The 25,663-nt window shown below is 41.9% G+C and overlaps 1 protein-coding gene across 4 annotated transcripts in view; it reads left to right on the top strand.

Moving 5' to 3' along the window:
- Nucleotides 1-4,261: 4,261 nt before the first annotated feature.
- The window catches only part of atp6v0a1a (ATPase H+ transporting V0 subunit a1a), an 85,050-nt gene continuing 63,648 nt past the window's right edge, over nucleotides 4,262-25,663 (top strand). For 2 of the 4 annotated variants that reach the window (XM_084329915.1, XM_084329913.1), the window contains exons 1-9: nucleotides 4,262-4,329; nucleotides 6,938-7,102; nucleotides 9,948-10,026; nucleotides 10,283-10,380; nucleotides 11,026-11,154; nucleotides 13,327-13,409; nucleotides 16,348-16,474; nucleotides 18,411-18,493; nucleotides 23,311-23,404. In XM_084329915.1, the coding sequence (XP_084186041.1) occupies nucleotides 6,986-7,102; nucleotides 9,948-10,026; nucleotides 10,283-10,380; nucleotides 11,026-11,154; nucleotides 13,327-13,409; nucleotides 16,348-16,474; nucleotides 18,411-18,493; nucleotides 23,311-23,404 (810 nt within the window). In that variant the 5' untranslated portion in view covers nucleotides 4,262-4,329; nucleotides 6,938-6,985. Of the gene's footprint in view, nucleotides 4,330-6,937; nucleotides 7,103-9,947; nucleotides 10,027-10,282; nucleotides 10,381-11,025; nucleotides 11,170-13,326; nucleotides 13,410-16,347; nucleotides 16,475-18,410; nucleotides 18,494-23,310; nucleotides 23,405-25,663 lie in introns of all 4 variants that reach the window. The other 2 variants (XM_084329914.1, XM_084329912.1) reach the window with 1 other exon arrangement.

Below are 25,663 nucleotides of genomic sequence, written 5' to 3'. Positions count from 1 at the left end.
TCTTCTTTAAACAAGTCAAGAAGAAACATAACAATAAGTCAAGAACAAAACAAGAACACCATAAGGTCCAACGAATTTTAAATAAAAGCAAAATAAATGAATGAATGAAACACTCCCAGACATACCACACGCGAAGGTAAGGAAAAACAATAGGAAAAAATGCACCACAGGCAGTGTGGAGGAGAGAAACCTTAGAAGGGCCATTCAAGGGGGGATCTCCCTTCTTAGATGTCAGTGATAGTAGTGTTGCAGACTGACAGACACATCATTCCATGGAGCTGTAATCAACACAAAACGAGGATTCAAATGTCCCCGCTGACATCACTGGTGGTGGCCATATTGAAACTTATTTACTCTCAATAACTTTTAGTTTAGAGTTTTGGGATGTGGTATGAGATTATGTGCAAATCAATTCAGCAGTGTTTCACAGGTGCATCATTAATTGTGAACTGTAGGAAAAACTGCTTTTTCATTTGATGCTTCTTCCTACACCTGGAATGTCCTCCGACTGACTCTGAAGCTGAAGGTTCTTCCGTCTTTTGCTGCATTTTAATTAAAGTATGATCTCCGACCACCGTGTGTCGACTTGTAACTGCATTTGCTGATTATTTTATCGTTTATTCTATATGCTCAGCAAATTAACCACCATGAAGCTTCGGCCCATGATGAGTGAAGGAAAGCTTCAATGCTTCATGAAGCTTCATCTCGCCATCACTAATAACTATGACTATGTCTTATTTAAACATCAGTTTGCACGTACCACACTTAAACAGATGTGTCCTTCAGTTATTGGTGTAACGTTGTGGAATTCTCTCCACAGCGAGCTTAAGGGATGTAATAGTGTTTGTCAATTCAAAAGAATTATATATTTTTTTTAATCAGTATGAAAGTCAAATGTGATCTGAATAGTGAGATATTTTCTTTTTTTCTTTCTTTTATTCTTTATTATTATTATTATTATTATTATTATTATTATTATTATTATTATTATTATTATTATTATTATTATTATTATTATTATTATTATTATTATTATTATTATTATTATTTAATTTTTTCTTGTTTAAACTGTGGATTGTTTATTTCTTGTATCTGGTATAAATTATTATTTTGTGTAAATTAGGTTGTACGCCGACCATCAAGTAAATACTTGTTTAGTTTAGGAATAAGGGGCAGGTAACTATAAGATTTATTCTTCTTCCTGCTCCTTTTGTCCATGGTATGATATTTATGATTGTGTATGAAGAAACTCTGATGTATTGATTCCATGTGGCAAATAAAACTCTGAATCTGAATCTGAATCTTGTTTTGTAAGCTCAGTCGTCACTGTCTGTAAATGAGCGTAACCTCAGTGGCTTACGGGAGGAAATAAAATTTGATGATAATCATACACATATTTTATATAATTTGGAAGCCCTAGTTGTAAGATGGATGAGCAATTCTGCCAAAACCAATTGAAAAAGATAAACAAGAGTTCTTTGAGAAAACGGCGATTGATCGAATTGAGACGGAGTCAGGATGAACAAGCTATTCTGCTAACCAGGTTTACTGAAGTCTGAATTCACACACGAGAAGTTCAATTGCAGATCTGGACCCACTTGACGTAAACCTCTCCTTTCCCCTCCCCTCTCTGTCTCCCCTCTCTCTCTGTGTGTCTCCTAAACATCCCTCTCCTCTCCCCTCCCTGGCCTTTCTGCCACCCTGCCCTGGGCCACCTGCTGACATGATCTCAGCTAAACACCCCTCCTCCTCTAACCCATTACCCCTAACCCCCTTCTTCTGATACAGGCACACATAAGCGCACACACATACTTACACACGCACGCACACACACACACACCCACACACACCTCTCCCCTTCTCTTCTTCATCCATGAGGTACAAATATGTCATGTGTGTCCTTCATTCTGAAAGAGACTTAGCCCCGTGGAAGGGCTGGTCGGAGTTCTGTGTTCTTGTGTTCTCTGTGCAATAAAGGACACCGTCTGAGAAATACAACTTTGTCGCTTGAAATCTGTCAGCTGGTCCATATATATATCAATCTAAGGACTTGGGATGGTTTGATGAGAACCTAACAGATGGAGGCGCTGCTGAGATTGGTTTTTGGGCCAGCTGACAGGGACGGAACGAGAACTCCTGACACAGAAGGAGGAAAGGAGGAATGGAGACACGGAGAAGAAAAGGTGCAGAAGATCCAGAGATTCACACCAGCTGTCTGCAGTGCGTCTGAATCAGAGGTGAGATGCAGCAGTCCGTGACGAGACTACCAGACGACCCTCGACCAGGAGACAGAAAGGAGGAGACGGAGAACAGGCCGGAGATGAACACCGCAGCCAGGCACCGCAAATCATCGACGACAAGAGGGAAGAAACGGCAGCAGGAGAGACACTGGAGGCAGAGCTAGGGAGATGGTAGGGCCAGCTGAGGAGAGCCGGAGGGGACAGTCCAGAGACGTTGAGGAGGCGGCAGACCAGAGGAGACACTTTTGCCTAGAGGGCCGCACCCTGGAACGGGGACCAGCTCAGGAAGGGGCCCTTGCCCTCTAGAGACGGGGACCGGGTGTACTGTAACAGAGGGAAGGTAGCGCCCTGATAGACGTTGCGTGTGCCTGAGTAAGGGGGGGTCCAGGGGGTTAAGTGTATTGTCTGAAAAATCGCCAATCTGTGTCTCTTTTTCTTCTTTCTCTCTCTCTCTCCCGCTCCCCCCCTCCCTCTATCTCTCTCTCCTCTCTGAACGTTGTTTAGGTTTTCTTATGATTGGTTTAATGGTTTAATAGGCAGGTATGGTCCATTAATGAACTGTTGTGTTGACATAAATTAAATTAATGTCAAAAGGGGGAATTATAGGATATTTCATTAATATTTGAAGCTCTCCTCTGATGATAGCATGATTGTCTCCTCCGGGCCCTCAGGCTGTAGGGTCCAGTGCCTCACATGCTCTTCTCTGTGGCTCTCTGTACATCCTGCCCCCCCCCCCCCCCCCCCCCCCCACACACACACACACACACAGTGCCTGGTCACAGGCCGGTCAATGGAGCCACTTTCTCAATTAGCTTCTGTCCTGATCAGCATGACGACAGCTCACATGCTACCATGTGCCCCCCTTCTTCTGACACAGGCACACATAAGCGCACACACATACTTACACACGCACGCACACACACACACCCCTCCCCTTCTCTTCTTCATCCATGAGGGTATAAATATGTCATGTGTCTTCATTCTGGGAGACTTAGCCCCGTGGAAGGGCTGGTCGGAGTTCTGTGTTCTTGTGTTCTCTGTGCAATAAAGACACCGTCTGAGAAATACAACTTTGTCGCTTGAATCTGTCAGCTGGTCCATATATATATCAATCTAAGGACTTGGGATGGTTTGATGAGAACCTAACACTACCCAACCCCCCCCCCCCCCCCCCCCCCCCACCTATACCCAACCTCCTCCAATGTACAGTTTCTTCCCCCTCAAATGTATATACTCTCTTTTTAGACTCTTTTTGTATCATAAACAGTACTGTATATTTGTAGATCTGGTATGTCTAGATGCAACAGTACTGTCTACCTGTATGTCATGTACTGTATGTCATATATGTTATGATGAATTGAAAATGGGGACCCTGATGTAAACAAGACGAAAGTCTTTCTCTGGTCTGCATCCCCTTAACAATTCTGTGTATTGAGCTGTACTGTATTGCGCCCATTCTGCAATCTGTTAATATAGTTTTCAATCAATTAAATCAATCAATCAATCAATCAATCAATCAATCAATCAATCAATCAATCAATTCTGGTTCTGGAAGAAGGGCCAGATTTGGAACAATAGGATCCAGAGAGGGTTAAGCATTAGGGTTATTAAGAAAATATGCATAATATGTCAAACAAACAGTACCTTATATTGGGCACAGAATTATGCCTTCTAATTACTGTACCTCTCTCTGCTCGAGTAGACCATGCAGGTGATGGGTGTGGGTGGGGGTGCTTTAATAATACACTACAGAGCATGCTTGGATGGGTTGTGTGTCACGTGAGGACTGGCAGCCAATGGCAGCGTCGGAGGGCTGATCAGCTGAGAAGGAGGACGACGTCTCGACGGACCAGAGCAGCGAGAGAGAGAGAGAGACAGCCAATAGGGGATATCTGCAGAGCCGCAAGCCCAACGTCTCAAACCTAGTCCAAGCCACGAAGCCCCGCCCAGACGTTGGGCTTGCGGCTCTGCAGATATCCCCTATTGGAGAGAGCAGAGAGAGAGAGAGACACCAGAGAGAAGCGAGAACAGAGAGAGAGAGAGAGACAGCAGTACTACTACTACTAAACGTTACCTGGCTACGGAAACAGTAAGACACCAGAATATCCAAATGTTATTATTAACGTTAACTTGTTTTTTTTAACAGTTGACACAACAAGCTAACGGGTCTACGACTGTAATGTTATGTAACAGTTAATAACCATTAAGCTAATGTTGTCTGTTAGTGTTAGCAGCAGTGCTGTGGTGAGCCAACGTTAAACTAGTCAACTAGACTCACGTTAATCCATCAAACACACTATTGTTGGTGGCTAACGTTACACGACGAAGCACTGTTGAATTACACAGCTATTCTTTATTAAATTAATGATGTGTATATATATATATGCATCTTGTTAGCTACTTGACGCTACTTAGCTGTCAACATAACAAGCTACCGCGTTAGCTAGCCTGCTAACGTCACACAGCAGCTTGACAGGTGACTTCTTCTTCTTTTTAATTAATTCATCATAACTTTTGAACAATAGATGCTATTTCTAATCTGTCAGCTGTTCTATATTGCCGACACGATTGTCTACATTCCATTCATAAGCAAGGAAAGTGCTTGAAAATGAATTGTTTATCTTCCAAGTTTAATTTCAACAAGTTCAAGTGCAACTACACATTATGAACCATAATAATACAAATGATGATGATAATCATACACTTATTTTATATCATTGGAAAGCCCCAGTTGTTAGCTTCAAAATGGTACCAAATATGAGGTACTTTGAAATACCCAGTAACTAATAATCTGTCATAAACCAATGCGAGTTCATGTTCTGGGATTTCCTAAATGGACCCGATGACCCAGAAGAGTTTGTTTCCTTCTAGCTTGTTGTCAGTAAAGTGGTTGAAAATGCAGTTGTTTGTTGAAATGTGGTGGCCGGACAAGATTTGATGTAAAAATTACTGTTATCAAATATGAGAAATAATATGGATAATAATAATTATGATAATAATAATCATACAGATATTTTATATCATTTGAAAGCCCTAGTTGTGTTATCTTCCAAAATGGTACTAAATAGATTTACTTTGAGCATACCCCACACAAACGGTTATTCATCATAAACCCGTTCAAGTTCAAGTTTAAATTTTCATAATAATGGAATGTTGATGGCAGGTCTAAAAGGGTTGAATAATGCAGGACAGGGCCACATCTCATTGTTGGCCACCATTGTCATTGATAATCACCTGCTATTTGATTACAGTCACCTGTTGTCTGACGACCAAGATGTCAGCGATGGAATAACGTTAATCTTACTAGTATGCATTGGACACGCTTGTTTTTAAAGATTCAAGAGATAGCCTAGTCAGTGTAGAGCGATCACATTTCCCTAAAGCCCTTTAAGCATTATTCATACATTATTGTCAATAAGATACATGCACTTGAACGTTGCTGACTGTGTAACCTAACGCTAGCTGAGTTAACTGCCAAACAAAACGTGATCCACCATTACTCTTCTGTTTCTAAAGGTTGGCTGACGTGCTACTAACTACACATGTCGTCACATGGTTTTCATAATCTGTGACATTGATTAGCCTTCTTTTAACGGTTGGCTAAAATCGATTATTGAATGCTCGCCAAATATACACTTGTTTTTTAAACAACCGGCGTTTCATCTTATGTATCATCATGGCTTATCCACAGTAGTAGAAGCTAAACGGCCTAGATTTGTTTGTTTTTTCTCAATAGGCCAATCCACCAGATTATTTCCCACGTAACAGAATTCCTCCAATGATCATGTGATCAGCGGCATGGTGGGGAGCTGTAAGATTTGGGGGGGGGTCACATGCCATCTCCACACAGCAGTGTTAAACTATCACACCACTGGTACAGACCCTTCATTAGGGCTCAGGACATTAGTTTGCATTGCGGAGGAAAGTGGGGAATGTACAAGGTTGCAAGCGGCCGCCGTCTACGACAAGGATGCTATACATTCTGCGAGAACACCCGCGCGTTCCGCCCAGAAAGACGGCTTGTGACTTTATTGGCCTAGGCTGCAAATCGAATAGATTTTGCAGTGTGAAAGAACACAATGTCCATATATACAAAGGGGATTGACTATCACTGGGACGTCCCAACAGGAGATTGTTGCCACAGGGCTACAGTTAGACTACGTAGCAGGTAAACGTATTCCAACAATATTAGCTCACTAAAAGAGTTTCAAACTACATGAAAAGGAAACATAATATTCTAACCAAAGACTCGTAACCAAAGACCTTGCCACCACTGTGTCGGGACAGCCGAAACCCCTCTGGGAATTCTCTGCCGTCGACTAAAAACACAGTTCTTCAATCTATATCTGAAATTAAAAGCCAAACTACTTTGTAGTACTGTCTTTTACTATTACGCACTTTGCTACTAAGTAATCTACCTTGCCTATATTACTACCTACTATGCTAATATGTCTCTATACTACTATGCACTCAAGACTGTAGGACTCAAGACTGTAGGACTCACAGTTTGACGAACAATGTTACTGACCCTTAGCCGACAGAGTTGTACCCTTCCTGCTGACTTGTTGTACACAACTCGTAAGTCGCTTTGGATAAAAGCGTTCAGCTAAATGACTAAATGTAAAGACTATATCTCAAAAAGGATATTGTAATACTGATACGAGTCTTGACATGTTTAACCCTCTCTTGACCCCCAGAGGACGTGTGGTTGAGTTGCGCGCCGAACCGCAGTTCCCTTCGCCACCATGGGGGAGCTCTTTCGTAGCGAGGACATGACCCTGGCGCAGCTCTTCCTCCAGTCGGAGGCCGCCTACTGCTGCGTCAGCGAGCTGGGAGAGATCGGCATGGTGCAGTTCCGTGACGTGAGTACCACCACCACCACTACGCCTCTTTCCCGTCTCCTCTTCCTCCTCCTCCAGCCCGGAGCCCCAATCTAACGCGGCTTCCCGGGAACAGATCGCAGGTTTGCAAATGCAACTGCTAGACGTTTCGGGGGAAATCCCGTAAGATGAGAGCGAAACAGGCACGGGGTTTTTGAGAGAGGAGTAGAAGCATAAGAACGGCTAATGTTCGTTAGATTGTTTAGAGACCCGTAGGGCTGTATAGAATGTCATTTTTTAACATTCAAAGCTTCTATTGAAGTATTCGAACGAAGCTTCGAATGTCTGTCGTCATATTAAAAACTGTTTAATATTTTATGACGTAATCCAAATTTTTTTTTTATATCAAACTAAATCCTCAATTTGAATAAAGTGGTTAATCTGATTAAATTAGTATTTTTTTTTTATTAAATCAACTTTCTTTAATGAATATAACTCATCAGTTTCGTCAACATAAATAATCCAATAAGGGCACGGTTGGTACAAAAGTGATGGTGACGTCTTGGACTCTTGATTAGATGGAGCGCCGAGTGCCAAGCGGATGCAGATAGGCTACATCATTTATGATACATGGTTTATTAAAAAAGATTTATAAAAAAATTCGAATGTTGATTTAAAATTCGAATGTCAACATTATGATCGAAGCTTCGAAGCATTCGGTACAGCCCTAGATACCCGATAGTTCCACCTGGTTGGAAAAGTACAGATATTTCTGGAAATTCTGGATATTGTCTCTCTTCATAAACTGTTCCTCCATTGTCCTCCTCCTACCTGGCTGGGTGCCCTTTCGTTTCTGTCGCGGTGTGCAGGTTTTCAACAGTGTAGGAGGCATATATGTACGTTTTAGTATTCTTTATGGTGTTGTATTGTTAGTTGTACTGTCACTTTAGGTGGTGGGCGTGTTCACTGGGGCCTTGGCCGGTAATAGTGGTGTTCATATGGGATTTCATTCACCTTTTCACCCGTGTTGACAATGACATTTAAGGAGCGAAGAGTGAGTGAGCTCGCGGAATGTATATTTACAACAATCTATAATCCGGTAACTGGTACCGGTTTATGTTTTCACGTGAAGTGAAAGAATGAATTGTTTTTAAACTCATACTCTCTGGACTTGGAACTGAATTCTTTTTACGATGCGTCACAGTGTTTATACTCCTCACAGCTTTTTTTTTTTCACCACATACATGTTGCTCCCTCCAACACACACACAGTGCAAAGTTGAACCTATTTCCTTTTGATTGGTAGGAGAGAGTTGTCCAAGCAGTTTTTTTGTATCAGTCTTGGACTATATGGTGATGTAATCTATAGGCATGCTGCGGCCTCAACTCCCTTAAATCGTTGGACCGTCTGTCACTCTGTCCTCAGATTCATCACTAATGATGATAGATATGACTCATCACTGTGTCCTTTATGAGAATGTTGGTTGGCCCACTCTGACGGAGAGGCGCAACAAACGCTGGTATTTGTTCATTTTTAAGGCCCTTATTGGTAAGCAACCTCCTTATACTACATCATTATTATTGGAATGGCATTTTGGAACGTATGGAATCCGTTCTAGTGACTGGCTGGTCCTTAAGGTCCCCAGAGTTTGCTCTGAATCTGCATTTTGCTATGATGCCCCTCTAGCTCATGGAATGAACTCCAACAGTTTTTAAAGCGTGAGATTCTCCCCTCTGTTGCAGAGTTTAAAGGGGAACTATTTTACTATTTCTTTCACTATTTGGGCACTTTTACACAATTCCTGTGAGTCTATGGAACACCTCTGTAATATATATATTTTTCTTATTCGTTGTTTTGTATTTCTAATCAAGTCCTCAAAAACAGCATTTTTCTACCTCAAGATCTCGAGCTGTTTTGAGCCTGGGCTCCTAAACCACTGCGCAGCGCCGCCGCCTGAACATTAACATGCAGCGGTGTCTTTCTGACATCACAAATCATCACATTTTCAAATGACTCAGTTCAGTGAGGGTGAATATTGTGAGAGGAGAATTGGAAGAATGCGCCAATATGAGAATTTTGAGACATAGATCATATTAATATAAGTTCACATAGCTAGGAAACAATGCTAAACACTCAAAAAGGCCATTTATAAGATAGTTCCCCTTTAAAACCTTGATCTCCAACCTTTGTCGATCAAGTTGTACGTGTTTTAATTGATTTGTTATCCTTGCTTTTTGCCTCGTCTTATTGACTGATCGCTCTCCATCCACCCCCAGGTGACGCGGTATGCCGATGTGGCTCTTACTATAAGTAGGATAACAAAAAAACACGATAGATATAAACTGGAACTGTGGTCCGTTGGTTTTGGTTACTGCGGTAACCGAAGCTGTCGGATCAGTCTGATGGAGGAGGAAGCACATACCTCTTCTGCATCATGGTGATCATGTGCACACAGCTGACTCCACGCTCCGTGCATGAGGGAGCTAAGCCCTGAGTGAAACTAACATCGCTATAGAATGCCCGGTGGGCTGAGACAAAGGGGCGAACTGTTCACCCGATAGTTTTTTATAAAACGTGGGAACTATTAGATATTTGTGGGGGGGAACGGTTCCCGGTCTTGGCATTCTGGAAAAGTATAATCGAATGGGGGGGGAAAGTTGATTGAAAGGCTAATCTAAGGCTTCCGTCAAAAGACATATCCAATACCTGTTAATTGTGGCTTGTTGTAAATGCTATCATATCATATTGGCCAACTATAAACTTAATGTTTCAATTGTAATACTATAATCATGTTGGTGTCTAAAAACATTGATGATGATGTACTTGAAACGTTATATCCTTTTATATACATTTTTAAAAATGTATTTATTAATGTCTTTTCTTTCAGTTGAATCCCGACGTGAACGTGTTCCAGCGCAAGTTTGTTAATGAAGTGCGACGATGTGAGGAGATGGATCGCAAGCTGAGTGAGTGAGCTGTTAGGACTGTCCTCCACTAAAGAGCTTCTCAGTAGGACTCCTCCACTAAAGAGCTTCTCAGTACGAGACTAAAACTCATAGGATTTTGATGACTCATCAGATTTAATCGACAGATCTGTAACATCGCTCTTCCCACATTAATATCCTTCTGCAAATAAACGAAGCTAAATCCACACGTTCTACACCTGCTCTGTGGATAACGTCCCCCCGGATCGATCGGAACCGCTGACTCTTTCTCACGCAGGGTTCGTGGAGAAGGAGATCAAGAAGGCCAACATCCCCATCTTGGACACGGGAGAAAACCCAGAGGTCCCGTTCCCCAGAGACATGATCGACCTGGAGGTGACTATAAGGTCTTCTCTTTGTCTTCTCGTCCGGGACGAGCATGGTGTTATTCACAGTCAAAGATACATTTTTTTTTATTGATATTCTCCTTTGGTTCATTACAATTTACTCAGCCTAGTAACAGACACAGTATTTCTGACACTGGGAATACATTCCCTGAGATCCATAGATGTCCCTAGAATTAGATATCAAGAACATGCAAATGGACCATAAAAAAGTCTGTAAATGTGTATTCTACGTTCTTATGGAATGAATGAGATAAAAAAAATAGAAAGAATAGTAAAAAAAAAATAGAAAAAATATATATTTTTTGTAATTAATTTTGAGTTAATTTTCATAATGCGATAATTTGCTGTGTAATTAATTAATCTAATTAACGCGATAAACTGACAGCCCTAATAATTATTATATATATTTTTTAATTGAATATTGGTGAAAGTTAGGTTTGCACTTCAATCCCAATAGGGAATTTCATCTTGGTTTGATGTGTCAAATAAAAGAGAGAAAAAAATCGATTTAAAATCGTAAATCGGATAAAAAAAAATCTGAGATTTTATTTTTAGGCCATATCACCCAGCCCTAACTCATCATTACCGTGACGTGCATCCCGCTGATGTCATCTGTGTGTGTGTGTGTCCTCAGGCCACCTTCGAGAAGCTGGAGAACGAGCTGAAGGAGATAAACACCAACCAGGAAGCCCTGAAGAAGAACTTCCTGGAGCTGACGGAGCTCAAGCACATCCTGCGTCGAACGCAGCAATTCTTTGACGAGGTGATCCCTCTCACTGTATGTACGATCCCTGTTGCGGGGGGGCGCCTCGCCAAATTCAAACGCCGGTTTATTTTGCGCATGGTCTCTCGCACACGGCTCCCGAAACTCTTTTGCACACGTTCATTTAGTTTGACGGTTATTGAGGGTAAATGGGTTTGAATAATGGCCACCAGCAGTGATGTCATCGAGGACGTTTTGTTTTATTTGTCACATTATAAGGTACATGTACATTACAGTGACATGTGTGGTTCTGTATGAGCATCCTGAGATTGTGCTTCATACAGTAAATAAAGTTAAAAGAATAAAGACCATTTGACTCCGGCTGTCGGCGTTGCCGCCGGCTTGGGCCGGCCGTCATACTAACTCAATTGGCTGAGTTAGCGGGTGGAAGTCGAAGGGTGGTAGTCTGGACGTTGTGGACAGCGACTCCTACAGGTCGGTTGGGGGACGCCTGCACAGCAGAGACAGGAAGTATCGGGGGCAGCGTGAGCCTCCCACACGTTACACCTCGCCAATGAGAGTCCGCGCTGGCAGGTGAAAAGATGTGACGGGCTGCCTCCTCGTGTACCGGAGGGGACACGTGATGCAAGGCTTCTATCCTCCCTACAACCAGGCCAGTGGGGGGCATATGCGAGCAATGTTCAAGACAGGGGAGGGAAGAATTGGCACAGTGGAATTGGGATGGGAGAAAAATTGAAGAAAAAAAAATTAGGAGAAAAAGTGGGGGGAAAAAAGAATAAAGACCAAACACTACAAAACTAAAATGTACAAAATGCAAAAGTTAGGTAGAAGAGGTAGTGCAAATGTGTAAGAATAAATGGATGAATGAATAGATAATAGATTGTGTTGTGTTAATTACAGCTCCATGAAATGTTGTAGATGAAAAAAGCAATACCTTGTCTTTATAGGGACTGCTATCATTTCATTGAGTTGTAATTAACACAACGCAGGGATTCAATGTCCCAGATGACATCGCCGGTGGCCAAGATTCAAACTAATTTACTCTCAATAACCGCCGAGCTAAATCAACGTGTGCAAAAACGTGTTTAGAGTTTTTGGACGTGTGTGAGATTGTGTGTAAAAAAATAAATCGCTGCTGTTGTTTCTTTTGACGACGTGCCCCATTTTAAGTGACTTTGATTTGAACGACATGATCGCCATTGTTCTTTCAAGACTTCATGGGTAAAAAAAGAGCCAGCAGGTTTGAAATGGCTAGATGGTGTTTGCGCTCATAAATGGGTTTCTAGGTGATTAAACTGGGTATAAAATATATAAATGATCCACTGATGTGGATGAATATATATATATATATATATATATATATATATATATACACAGTATATAATATGGTAAGAATAAATACCGGTATATGTATATGTAAATAAAAAATACAATATATGGTATACATCATTATTGTACATCATAGTTATATGGGTTATATGCAGGTGTATATAGAAGGATTATATGCAGGTATATTCAGATAGATATGGATATAGTACAGTGTGTGTATATATATATATATATATATATTATGCTCTATATATATATGGTATATACAGCACTATTGTACATGCTATCATGCATGACGATATCTGTTTCCCTATGGACAATCGCATGTTTCACAATCCACTTGGTTTTCATCATACGCTCGTTACAGAGGGGGGGGGAAGTGTAAACACCCATAGCTTCTATTCCACAGTGCTGTTTACTCTACCGCCAGCCATTCACGTTATCTGATGTAAACACTATTCCTTCTGTCTCCGATACAAGCCTAGCCTGCCTCGACCTTTGACCCACATCTATTCCGCTCCACTGCTTCCACGAGCAGCGCTGGGTTAACTTACAATGTCGCTTACACCCTTTTTACAAGTTCTCATGAGATTCTATTTGGGTAAAACATTGACATTTGTGTGTGTCTGTGTGTTGCTTGTTCTATCAATTATTGCCCTAGTCAGATTCCTCGTGTGCCGTGTACCAGCCAGGGTTCTGCCCGGGTTAGCCGCTGTAATCGCCGCCGTTAATATCCTGAACTGAAGTCATCCGTCGATTTGAAATCTGCCGGGCCGTACTCTTCAATATCAAAGTTCACAACCCAGTCATGATCATAAACATTTTCATAGTAATGAGTAACGTCGCCATTTTAAACTGATGTAAAACTCTCACACTTCTCAGATGGAGGATCCCAGTCTGCTGGAGGAGTCGTCCACCCTGCTGGACCCCAACGAGCCCAACCGAGCAGCTCCCCTGAGGCTGGGGTGAGTCTGACCGGAGCCGCCTGGATTAGGTCCTTCCCTGGAGAGCAGCTCCAGTTCTGTGTCATGATTACTAGCCATCTGGTCCCGGGGGCGGAGTCTCATGACCATCACTAACCATCTGGTCCCCGGGGGGGGCGGAGTCCTACGACCGGCCGGCCAATCGCTTCCCACACACCAGCTCAAGCCCCCCCCCCCCCTGCTTAGGGAGGCCAATTACTTAAAAGCTCACGGTATTCATCCCTGTGATCGTAAACGCTTCATTCAGGGTTTGTGAACAGAATAGAATAGAATAGAAATCCTTTATTTATCCCCGAGGGAAATTCGGCACTACAGATCGCTCACAGTAAACGATAAACACTTAGGTAGTCAATAAGACTAAAATAAGTATATATACTAATATAAAAATAATAATAATTAAATACGGTCCGGGATATACATTCTGTTATGTATATACATTCTAAAATCTTAAATATAAAATATACAGACACAAATATACAGAGATATACAGTAAAATGTACAGTAATAAGTGTAAAAAGTGACCAGGAAGAGGAACAGACACTCTTTCTCTCAAAGCTGTGGACCAGAGAACAAGGGGTTAATTCTGATATGTCACTATAAGGGGGGGGGTCACTCCATTAACAATAGGGGTCGAATAGTTTATGCGAATATCGTTTTGTGTCTCCAAAAATAAATGTTCCCTTGTTTTTACCGGCAACTACACCGTGTAGTGTAATGTATTGAGAGGGTACCCTACATTACTGTTACACCGCTGAACGGCATGCTGGGTACAGCTCGCTAGCCAGGTAGCATAACAGTCTATTAACACATTGAATGCCCATCACGAGATTTCTCGGGTTATCAGCTCGTGAATGCCCATCACGTGAATTCTCGGATACATTTTTTATTAGCGATCTGAATTCATATTTCATCAACAGAGTCTACCGTTGGTAATCCTGCCCCGCCAGGCGCTCATATGTGAAAAAAGCGCCCCCTATCGTCTCCCAGATGGTAATGCACCATTTTGGACTGGACTCGATGAAAATGGATGAGAAAAAAACCCTCCGGAATCCACATTTTACTTCTCACGCATGTAACCGGAGCCGATCAGATTAATTCTGGAGCCTCAGCACAGCGTGTAATATGTGTTTTAGAGTATACGCGTGGGATCAATAAAAGGATCGATTTTTGGAATGGCGATCAGGAATTGGAATAATCCATTTGGATACCATCTGATCTCAGGTAAGGAATCTATTTGACCAGTCTTAGGATAATCAGACCCGTTTTCACGGAGATATAAGCTTTTCTCCTATAATGTGATATGGCTGTTTGACTGTAAGATCGATCAGGAACGGAGAGAATCGATTTACAGCTTGCGGCACCAGCGTGCACACGTACACATATACTATCGATAATCTAGCGTTTATTTGAAAACGATTCATAAATAGGCCGAAATGACAACGTTCTAGAATATTACAGTACATGGCGATTATCATGGAATATTAAATTTTTCCGAAATGAGGTCTTTTCAAAATGCTATAAAACGGAAATGAACCAAAAAACAATCCGCTTCGACAATGTTGACTGGAAATGAGTCATTGATAATGCGACGGGCAGATTAGACACATAGCCATAATTTAAAACATAGATTAGGCGATATTAATGCTAACATTGCAGTGGATGGTGGGCATTCAAGCACTAAATGTGCGCCCCCTGCTGGGCACTGAAAGTGTTAACAGCTGGGAGGACAGAAAGGGAGGGGGGGGGGGGGGGGTTCGATTTAGTATTTGAATAGTTCCCGGTGACTATTGAATAGTAGTTTTGTGAGTTTTGCCCATCTCTAATTAACAATAAATTAGAAAGTGACTGTGGGGATTCATAGACTGTTTGTTTGAGCTGTATTTCAGCTTTCCAGTGTCTCCGATTAATGTGAGTCGGTAATAATAAAGTAAAGTAATATCATAAAGTAAATTCATAGGTAAAAAGGGGCCCGCTTGCTCCACATATGTGCTGCTTTGCGATCTTTCTGCAAGTCTTATTTATCTCCCGGTTCCTCCACGCAGGCGTTTCCTTTTTTTATGTGACAGCCCTAGTTAGCGACGGCAGTTCCTATTTTTAAAAAGTGACAGCCTTTAGTCGTCAGGGACGTTAGTTCCTATTTCAGCTGGCGGTCGTGTTGTTGCCCCTTAACCTCCAGACAGAGTTAGTGACCTATGCTCAGAGTTGGCGAGCTGGTCCCCCTACATCACTGCACATTAGTGATTCAGATTAGCTACTTGTAAACAGGGTTGGAAATGAACATACTCGGTACAAAGACTGCCCCAGAAAGTCCATAACATGCCCTGAAATTGGTGTGTTGATTATAAATAGTGTAATTGTACTCACATTTATGTACGTGATTGTCTCTTTATTATACTGTATACATCAGAAATTATAATTATGATTTAATTGCAACTCGGTTGATCGGCAGGGAGCGTATTAAACGTGTTGTCCTGCTGTAGGTTTGTTGCCGGGGTGATCGGCAGGGAGCGTATTAAACGTGTTGTCCTGCTGTAGGTTTGTTGCCGGGGTGATCGGCAGGGAGCGTATTAAACGTGTTGTCCTGCTGTAGGTTTGTAGCCGGGGTGATCGGCAGGGAGCGTATTAAACGTGTTGTCCTGCTGTAGGTTTGTTGCCGGGGTGATCGGCAGGGAGCGTATTAAACGTGTTGTCCTGCTGTAGGTTTGTTGCCGGGGTGATCGGCAGGGAGCGTATTAAACGTGTTGTCCTGCTGTAGGTTTGTAGCCGGGGTGATCGGCAGGGAGCGTATTAAACGTGTTGTCCTGCTGTAGGTTTGTTGCCGGGGTGATCGGCAGGGAGCGTATTAAACGTGTTGTCCTGCTGTAGGTTTGTAGCCGGGGTGATTGGCAGGGAGCGTATTAAATGTGTTGTCCTGCTGTAGGTTTGTTGCCGGGGTGATCGGCAGGGAGCGGATCCCCACGTTTGAGAGGATGCTGTGGAGGGTTTGCCGCGGCAACGTGTTCCTGAGGCAGGCCGACATCGAGGAGCCCCTGGAGGACCCCGTCTCGGTCAGTATTACAGTATTTTACAGTCTGGGATTTATCTAAATCCTTGGCTAGATTCCCATATTTCCATAGTGCATCAATATTGGGGTTTATGTAGTGATGCACGATATATTGGCCGCCGATATAATATCGGCCGATATGGCAGTTTTTTTACACATCGGTATCGGTCCGATATCAAGATAGGGCCGATATTAAAAAAAAAACATGTTACATGTTTTTGCCTTAAATAGTTTCAAAATATCAGTCATTTCTGAAAATAAGTTACAAAAGTAAAGAAATTATGCGTTTTGGAAAATAGCTCTTTATTTGATTATCATAAAAAAGTGTTTTCTATACAGAGATATCGATATCGGTAAATATCGGTATCGGCCAGAACAGCAATATTAATATCGGTTATCGGTATCGGCCACAATTTTCACATCGGTGCATCACTAGGTTTATGGGTAAATTGTGATGAAACAAAGGAGAATATAAATTATGTTTTTTATAGCATCTTATAGCCGGTGAATAACACCATGAAAAGCTCATTCAGCACCTTCTTGAGATCAAGTGTACAAAGAATCTAAGCAAATTAATAAAGGGAGGATGATTAAACGGAATGATTTGTAGATACAGTAATAAATTATAATTAATTTTAATTATAAATTCATATTTGACCTTGACCTTATTATGGCCAAATCATACATCTATGGATAGGGGAAAAGCTCCTCTTTCAAATGGCAGTGTTACATCTGGATTTAGTCATTTCCTTGCGTTTATTCTTTTAACGAGAGATAAAATTTGCATTTTTCCGATAAATTCTTATTTTCTGTAAATCGTAAAAACATCGGTAAAAACATCGGTAAACAAACTAAAACAAACAAAAAATATACACTTTGACTGCTGTTTTGATAGGGTTAAGGTCTTTACTCTTGCCTACATTTGAAAAAGAAACACAACATTAATTTATACGGTCTGTATTGATTGATTTATGATCAAAACAGCAGGGTCCCCCCCGGCTTAACAGAGATAATAGGCCAAACAATTGGTTATTTCCCCGAGTGTAAATGGTTCTCTGATGAAGACCAGTGGGCTGCAATGTGTGGGTGCCATGTTTTCCTGCCATTCTATATGAATAAAAGCTTATTTTTTAAATAAAAAAAAATAAAAAAAAATCTGGCTAAGTGGCGCAGTGGGCAAGGCGCTCGCCACTAGTGCAGGAGATGCTGGGTTCGAGCCCAGCTCTCGGCATTGCTACCAGCTTGGCTGGTCGTTCATACTAACACAATTGGCAGTATTAGAGGGTGGGAAAGCTGGTGGGTGGGTCCTGGTCGTTGTAAACAGCGACTCCTACAGTTCGGTCGGGGCGCCTGCTCAGCGAGGAAAGGATCTAAGGGGGGTAGTGTGATCCTTCCACACGTTACACCCTCTCAGTGAGAGTCCGCGCTGCCAGGTGAAAAGAAGCGATTGATTGGCTACACATGTGTCGGAGGAAGCACGTGATAGCCTCCACTCTCCCAGACCGACCGTAGGGGGTAGGTGCGCAGCGACCAGGAAGGGGATTGGGAATTGGCATAACGACTAACATTGGGAGGGGAGAAAAAAGGAGGGGGAAAAAGATCCAAAAAAAAGGGGGGGGGGGTTTTATATTAACAATGGGACGGAGTACCTTGGACCTTTTATTCCTGGGATTCCTCCCTCATTTTTGGCCTGGTTTTGTGTTTACACGGGCAAATATCCAATTATTTGGCCTAATATTTCCCATGTGATGCCTACATCCAAACAGGAGCCACTGCAGCCCTTTGTCCTGTTGCACTTTAAGCTTTTTGGAACCGTTTCCAGATTTAGCAAATATTACAGCTTCAATAAACCTCAATGTTGATGCCCTGTGTGAAGCTGCACAAAGATATGATGCCGTTGTACCTCCTCATACTAACGTCCTGCGTGATGCCTCCCACAGGGTGACCAGGTCCACAAGTCTGTCTTCATCATCTTCTTCCAGGGAGACCAGCTGAAGAATCGGGTCAAGAAGATATGTGAGGGGTAAGAGACTAGACTGCTAGAGGATATAGTAAGAGACTAGACTACTAGAGGATATAGTAAGGGTAAGAGACTACTAGAGGATATAGTAAGGGTAAGAGACGAGACTACTAGAGGTTATAGTAAGGGTAAGAGACTAGACCGCTAGAGGATATAGTAAGAGACTAGACTACTAGAGGATATAGTAAGGGTAAGAGACGAGACTACTAGAGGATATAGTAAGAGACTAGACTACTAGAGGATATAGTAAGGGTAAGAGACTAGACTGCTAGAGGATATAGTAAGGGTACGAGACTAGACTACTAGAGGATATAGTAAGGGTAAGAGACTAGACTACTAGAGGATATAGTAAGGGTAAGAGACTAGACTACTAGAGGATATAGTAAGAGACTAGACTACTAGAGGATATAGTAAGAGACTAGACTACTAGAGGATATAGTAAGAGACTAGACTACTAGAGGATATAGTAAGAGACTAGACTACTAGAGGATATAGTAAGGGTGAGAGACTAGACTACTAGAGGATATAGTAAGAGACTAGACTACTAGAGGATATAGTAAGGGTGAGAGACTAGACTACTAGAGGATATAGTAAGGGTACGAGACTAGACTACTAGAGGATATAGTAAGGGTGAGAGACTAGACTACTAGAGGATATAGTAAGGGTAAGAGACTAGACTACTAGAGGATATAGTAAGGGTAAGAGACTAGACTACTAGAGGATATAGTAAGGGTAAGAGACTAGACTACTAGAGGATATAGTAAGGGTAAGAGACTAGACTACTAGAGGATATAGTACGAGACTAGACTACTAGAGGATATAGTAAGGGTAAGAGACTAGACTACTAGAGGATATAGTACGAGACTAGACTACTAGAGGATATAGTAAGGGTAAGAGACGAGACTACTAGATGATATGGTAAGAGACTAGACTACTAGAGGATATAGTAAGTTCAAGTTCAAGTTCTTTAATAGTTGTCATACAGAAGTACAGAATACTTTCATACAAAATGCTTCTTACTGTTACGCTCCAGAGACTGTGCTAGACAAGATAGTATCAAATAACATAATAACATAATATAGCATGAATTTAGAAGAAGAAAATGAGGTCACAGTGTTCTGTATAGACATATGTACAATGTTCTGAGTTACCATATAATATACAATACTATGCAGTGTACTAATGTACAGTACTATCTAGTGCAAAGCAGAAATGGGATGAGGTACAATTTTAGGTACAATTTACAGTAAGGTGTACGAGTTGTAGTGCAATCCTTCATCCATAAATATAAAGTGTGGGGAGTGGGTGCTACAGTGTGTTTGTTTAAAGTGGGTGTGTGCTATAAGTGTGTGGAGTGGGTGCTACAGTGTGTTTGTTTAAAGTGAGTGTGTGCGTGTGGATGTGTGTGCTATGTGCGTTTGGTGGTTGTTGTTGTGTAGTGTTCATTCATTGTTCGTTTAGCAGCCTGATGGCCTGGGGATAGAAGCTTCTTCTGAGTCTTTCTGTGCTCGCCTTGAGACTCCTGTATCGCTTGCCTGACCGCAGCAGTTCAAAGAGGCAGTTGTTCGGGTGACTGGAGTCTTTAATGATTCTCTTAGCCTTGCCCTTGCAACGCTTGTAGTAAATGTTCTGGAGGGTGGGGAGCCCCCCTCCAATTGTGCGTTTGGCTGAACGTGTCACTCTTTGTAGTCTGCTTTGGTCTTGTGCAGTGCTATTCCCAAACCAGGAGGTGATGTTGCCGGTCAAGATGCTCTCTATTGTACATGAGTAGAAGTTCTTAAGGATCTTCTGGCTGACTTGGAACTTCCTTAGGCGCCTGAGGAAGTAGAGGCGTTGTCGTGCCTTCTTCACAACACTGTTAATGTGTGTGGTCCATGTCAAGTCCTCGGATATGTAGGCTCCGAGGTACTTAAAGCTGTTGACTCTCTCAACCGGTGCCCCGTCGATGCTGAGGGGGCTGTAGTCCTTGACCCCCGACCTCCTGAAGTCCACAATCATCTCCTTTGTTTTGCTGACGTTCAGGGAGAGGCTGTTTTCCTGGCACCATCCCGCCAGGACCTTGACCTCTTCCAGGTAGGCCCTCTCGTCGTTGGCAGAGATCAGGCCCACCACCACTGTGTCGTCAGCAAATTTGACGATTGTATTGCTACTCCGCTGAGCCACACAGTCGTGTGTGTACAGGGAGTAGAGGAGGGGACTCAGAACACAGCCGGGGTAAGAGGTAAGAGACTAGACTGCTAGAGGATATAGTAAGGGTAAGAGACTAGACTACTAGAGGATATAGTACGAGACTAGACTACTAGAGGATATAGTAAGGGTAAGAGACGAGACTACTAGATGATATAGTAAGGGTAAGAGACTAGACTACTAGAGGATATAGTACGAGACTAGACTACTAGAGGATATAGTAAGGGTAAGAGACGAGACTACTAGATGATATAGTAAGGGTAAGAGACTAGACTACTAGAGGATATAGTAAGGGTAAGAGACGAGACTACTAGATGATATAGTAAGGGTAAGAGGACTAGACTACTAGAGGATATAGTAAGGGTAAGAGACTAGACTACTAGATGATATAGTAAGGGTAAGAGGACTAGACTGCTAGAGGATATAGTAAGGGTAAGAGGACTAGACTACTAGAGGATATAGTAAGGGTAAGAGACTAGACTACTAGAGGATATAGTAAGGGTAAGAGACTAGACTGCTAGAGGATATAGTAAGGGTAAGAGACTAGACTACTAGAGGATATAGTAAGGGTAAGAGACTAGACTACTAGAGGATATAGTAAGATAAGATAAGATAAGATATTCCTTTATTGATCCCCTTGGGGAAATTCAGGCATCATAGCAGCATGGGGGGGAGGGGGGGAGGGGTACAGGTAGTAAAACAACACAGTATACAGGTAGTAAAAGACAACACAGGCAGTGTAAACAATTGATCAATATGGTCAATATAATTTACTATCTGACTAGCTGAGGAATATTCACATTATTCACAGTGTCACATAAGGTGCAGTATGCATGAGGTAGTGTTATAATTTACTATCTACTGAGTATACATTAATCAAAGTACCAGGGTAGTCTACTTTGTCCCCCTTGGGTTCCTATAAGTCCCAGGTCAATGTCTGGTAGCAGTCGAGCAGTACGAGACTAGACTACTAGAGGATATAGTAAGGGTAAGAGACTAGACTGCTAGAGGATATAGTAAGAGACTAGACTACTAGAGGATATAGTAAGGGTAAGAGGACTAGACTACTAGAGGATATAGTAAGGGTACGAGACTAGACTACTAGAGGATATAGTAAGGGTAAGAGGACTAGACTACTAGAGGATATAGTAAGGGTACGAGACTAGACTACTAGAGGATATAGTAAGAGACTAGACTACTAGAGGATATAGTAAGGGTAAGAGACTAGACTACTAGAGGATATAGTAAGGGTAAGAGACTAGACTACTAGAGGATATAGTAAGGGTAAGAGACTAGACTACTAGAGGATATAGTAAGAGACTAGACTACTAGAGGATATAGTAAGGGTAAGAGGACTAGACTACTACAGGACATGTTAAGGGTAAGAGACTTACTATAGGATATGGTAAGGACTATGTTGTTTCAAGAGGTACATTTGAACCTCAGAAAAGGTAGGGACATTTCTACTTCTATTGATTATTTTCACCACTGAAGAAATTGCCCTCACAGGAAAACTAGAAAGTTACTGTTTCACTGAGTTGTCACGTCTACAATTTGGATTTACAATCACTCTCTCCTTCCTCTATATTACTTGTCAGATTCAGTCTGTCCTCCTTCCTCTATATTGGTGTCAGATTCAGTCTGTCCTCCTTCCTCTATATTGGTGTCAGATTCAGTCTGTCCTCCTTCCTCTATATTGCTTGTCAGATTCAGTCTGTCCTCCTTTCTCTATATTGGTGTCAGATTCAGTCTGCCCTCCTCCCTCTATAATAATAGATATTCCTTTATTGATCCCCTTAATAGATATTCCTTTATTGATCCTCTTGGGGACAATCGGGTGTCATTGCAGCATGGGGGAGGGGAGCTAGAGGTATGGGCAGAGTAATAGTATAAAGACATAAACATAGGCACTACAATTAGTTAGTGGGCATTCTGGTAACCTTGCTCTGGAGGTCCATCCCTCTGCGTAAGCCTATAGTGGACATGTTGGATAATTCTTAGAGACAATTCTGTTCCAAGTTTTTGAAACGACCTGTATGCTGAAGTATATTGTCCTTCCTCTCCATTGGTCATCGGGTTAAAATGTGTAGTAGAGTGTACATAAAAAACGTTGGAAATTATTTTTCGTGCTCTTGAGTAAGCCTACCAGTTTATATTCAATGTCTCTTTAAACCAAGAGAAGGAACGTATCATTTAAGAGGGTTATGCATTCTTAAAACATGTAAAAAAGTAAGAACTAATGTAAAAGCTAGATGTGTTTTTAAAATGTTGGGAGTTAAACTATGGAATAGCCTTAGTGACTGGTTGAAGTTGTGTACTTCTCGGGGAAGATTTAAAAAAGCCTTAAAAAGTAAAATAATTCAGGAGTACAGTTTTTTTTAGATATATCTTGCAGCATTTTTTTTTATTTTTTATATATATATATATATATATATATTTAGTTTTTAAGAATTGTAAAGGATAGGCAAAATTAAGCATGTGCTTCAGCCTATTCCTTTTTTATGTCATTGAGTTTGGATTTTGTGTGTGATATGTACATTTGTGATTTTCTTTCTTTTTATAAGTCCACACAAGTGTGTTTTTGATTTGTTGTAAACAAAGACCGAAATTAAACCATTCATTCATTCCTTCAGGTTCCGAGCGTCCCTGTACCCGTGTCCAGAGACTCCCCAGGAGAGGAAGGAGATGGCAGCCGGAGTTAACGCTCGCATCGACGACCTCCAAATGGTAGGACTACAGTTACTACAGACCGGCAGGCGGGACACCTGCACCCTGTTCACTCTGGGCGACAGTGGCTCAGGAGGTAGAGCAGTCGTCTGGTAATCCGGAAGGTTCCCGGTTCGATTCCCGGGCAGCTTGTCGACGTGTCCTTGAGCGAGACACTTAACCCCTAACTGCTCCCGATGAGCAGGTCGGCACCTTGCATGGCTGCCTCCGCCGTCGGTGTGTGAATGTGTGAGTGAATGGGTCAAATGTGAGGAACAAATTGTGAAGCGCTTTGTATAAAAGTGCTATATAAAAAGCACCATTTATATCTTGTGTAACAAACAATCTTTAAAACATATATACATATATATTTCACATAAACTGTTTATGTTGTGTTTAACAGCAAAGGTTTCCACACAGTACTAAAGTAAACCCAGGAGTGATGTATTAGGCTACAGGTAAGGTTTCCACACAGTACTAAAGTAAACCCAGTGGTCTCTAGGGGATCCTTTACACAAACACACACGCACGTTGATTTGAGAGACGCTATTAAAAGTTTGTTTTGCAAATGTCACCAGCGAGTATTTCAACATGAAGGGCTCGGATTGTATTGCAATCCCAGGAAATGTACGTGGCTTACATTGGTGTAACCTGCGGTTGAGAGTGTGGCAAAAACATTAGCAAATAAAGAGCCATTTGCCGTAGTTTCCTGCAACTTAAAAACACAATTTCAATTAAATAGAACACAGGGGTATTTATTTAAGTACAGTGAATAAGGTTGCACAATAGATTAACATCAAACATGAAAATACATGGTGATGCTGGTACGTCGTGTTGATATGAACCGATTAGTTAACAGTTGTTTTGATATGAGCCTAGTAGTTAACTGTTGTGTTGATATGAGCCTAGTAGTTAACTGTTGTGTTGATATGATCTCATTAGTTAACTGTTGTGTTGATATGAGCCTAGTAGTTAACTGTTGTGTTGATATGAGCCCAGTAGTTAACTGTTGTGTTGATATGAGCTGATTAGTTAACAGTTGTGTTGATATGAGCCCAGTAGTTAACTGTTGTGTTGATATGATCCTAGTAGTTAACTGTTGTGTTGACTGTACACTGTACATTGGAATACTGACATACATTTGACATAGAAACTGTACATTGGAGGAGGTTGGGTAGGTGGGGTGGGGTTGGGTGTGGCTGTACATTGGAGGTGGGGGGGGGGGACTGTACATTGGAATACTGACACGGCCATACTTGATCTTTACTGTACAACTGGGTTAGGATATTTGTAGGGGCCAGTTTCGAATTGCAGTCTCCCGTAGGTGTTCTTTGAGAGTGTTTTTGAAAGTGGGTAGTGATTCACATTCCTTTACAGCTTTGGGTAGGGTGTTCCACATTGATGTGGCATAATTGCGAAACGTGTTTAGTCCCTTGTTTGAGCCAAATCTGGGTTTTACATGATTTGTGGAGCTCCCTCTGGTATTGTCATCGTGGTATTCACTGACCTTTGGGAAGTATTTTGACATGTACATGGGTACATTGGTCGTGTAGTGTATCTTGTAGACCAGGCCCATTGCAAGTTGCTGTACTCAGTACTTAGTTAACTGTTGTGTTGATATGAGCTGATTAGTTAACTGTTGTGTTGATATGAGCTGATTAGTTAACTTGTGTTGATATGAGCTGATTAGTTAACTGTTGTGTTGATATGATCCTAGTAGTTAACTGTTGTGTTGATATGATCCTAGTAGTTAACTGTTGTGTTGATATGAGCCCAGTTGTTAAGAGTGGCTTCACTTGTGCTTTCTACAGCCTCCGCTTCCTTCCCTCTGCGCAGCCTGGCCTCTCAGTCAAGATATTATCATCTGAAGCAATTAAAACGGAGCGTAAAAACTTTGATTAGATCAGGTCTCGGAGCAGAGAATAGCTATGATAAATGGAGTTGATAAAAAAATTACAGCTTGTAGGAAATGTTGATCAGATTAAATGGGAGGCCCACAAATTGCCTCCAGTTTGTGTTGTACTCACGCTGTTGCCTCTCTAGCACCAGAACTACCGTAACAGTTTGTGTTGTACTCACGCTGTTGCCTCTCTAGCACCAGAACTACCGTAACAGTTTGTGTTGTACTCACGCTGTTGCCTCTCTAGCACCGTAACAGTTTGTGTTGTACTCACGCTGTTGCCTCTCTAGCACCAGAACCACCGTAACAGTTTGTGTTGTACTCGCGCTGTCTCCTCTCTAGCACCAGAACTACCATAACAGTTTGTGTTGTACTCGCGC

The sequence above is a fragment of the Notolepis coatsorum genome (assembly GCF_963971535.1).
Source record: "Notolepis coatsorum genome assembly, chromosome: 14".
Classification (NCBI taxonomy): domain Eukaryota; kingdom Metazoa; phylum Chordata; class Actinopteri; order Aulopiformes; family Paralepididae; genus Notolepis; species Notolepis coatsorum.
Note: the sequence above shows the minus strand (reverse complement) of the source record. Positions and strands in the feature narration are given on the sequence as shown.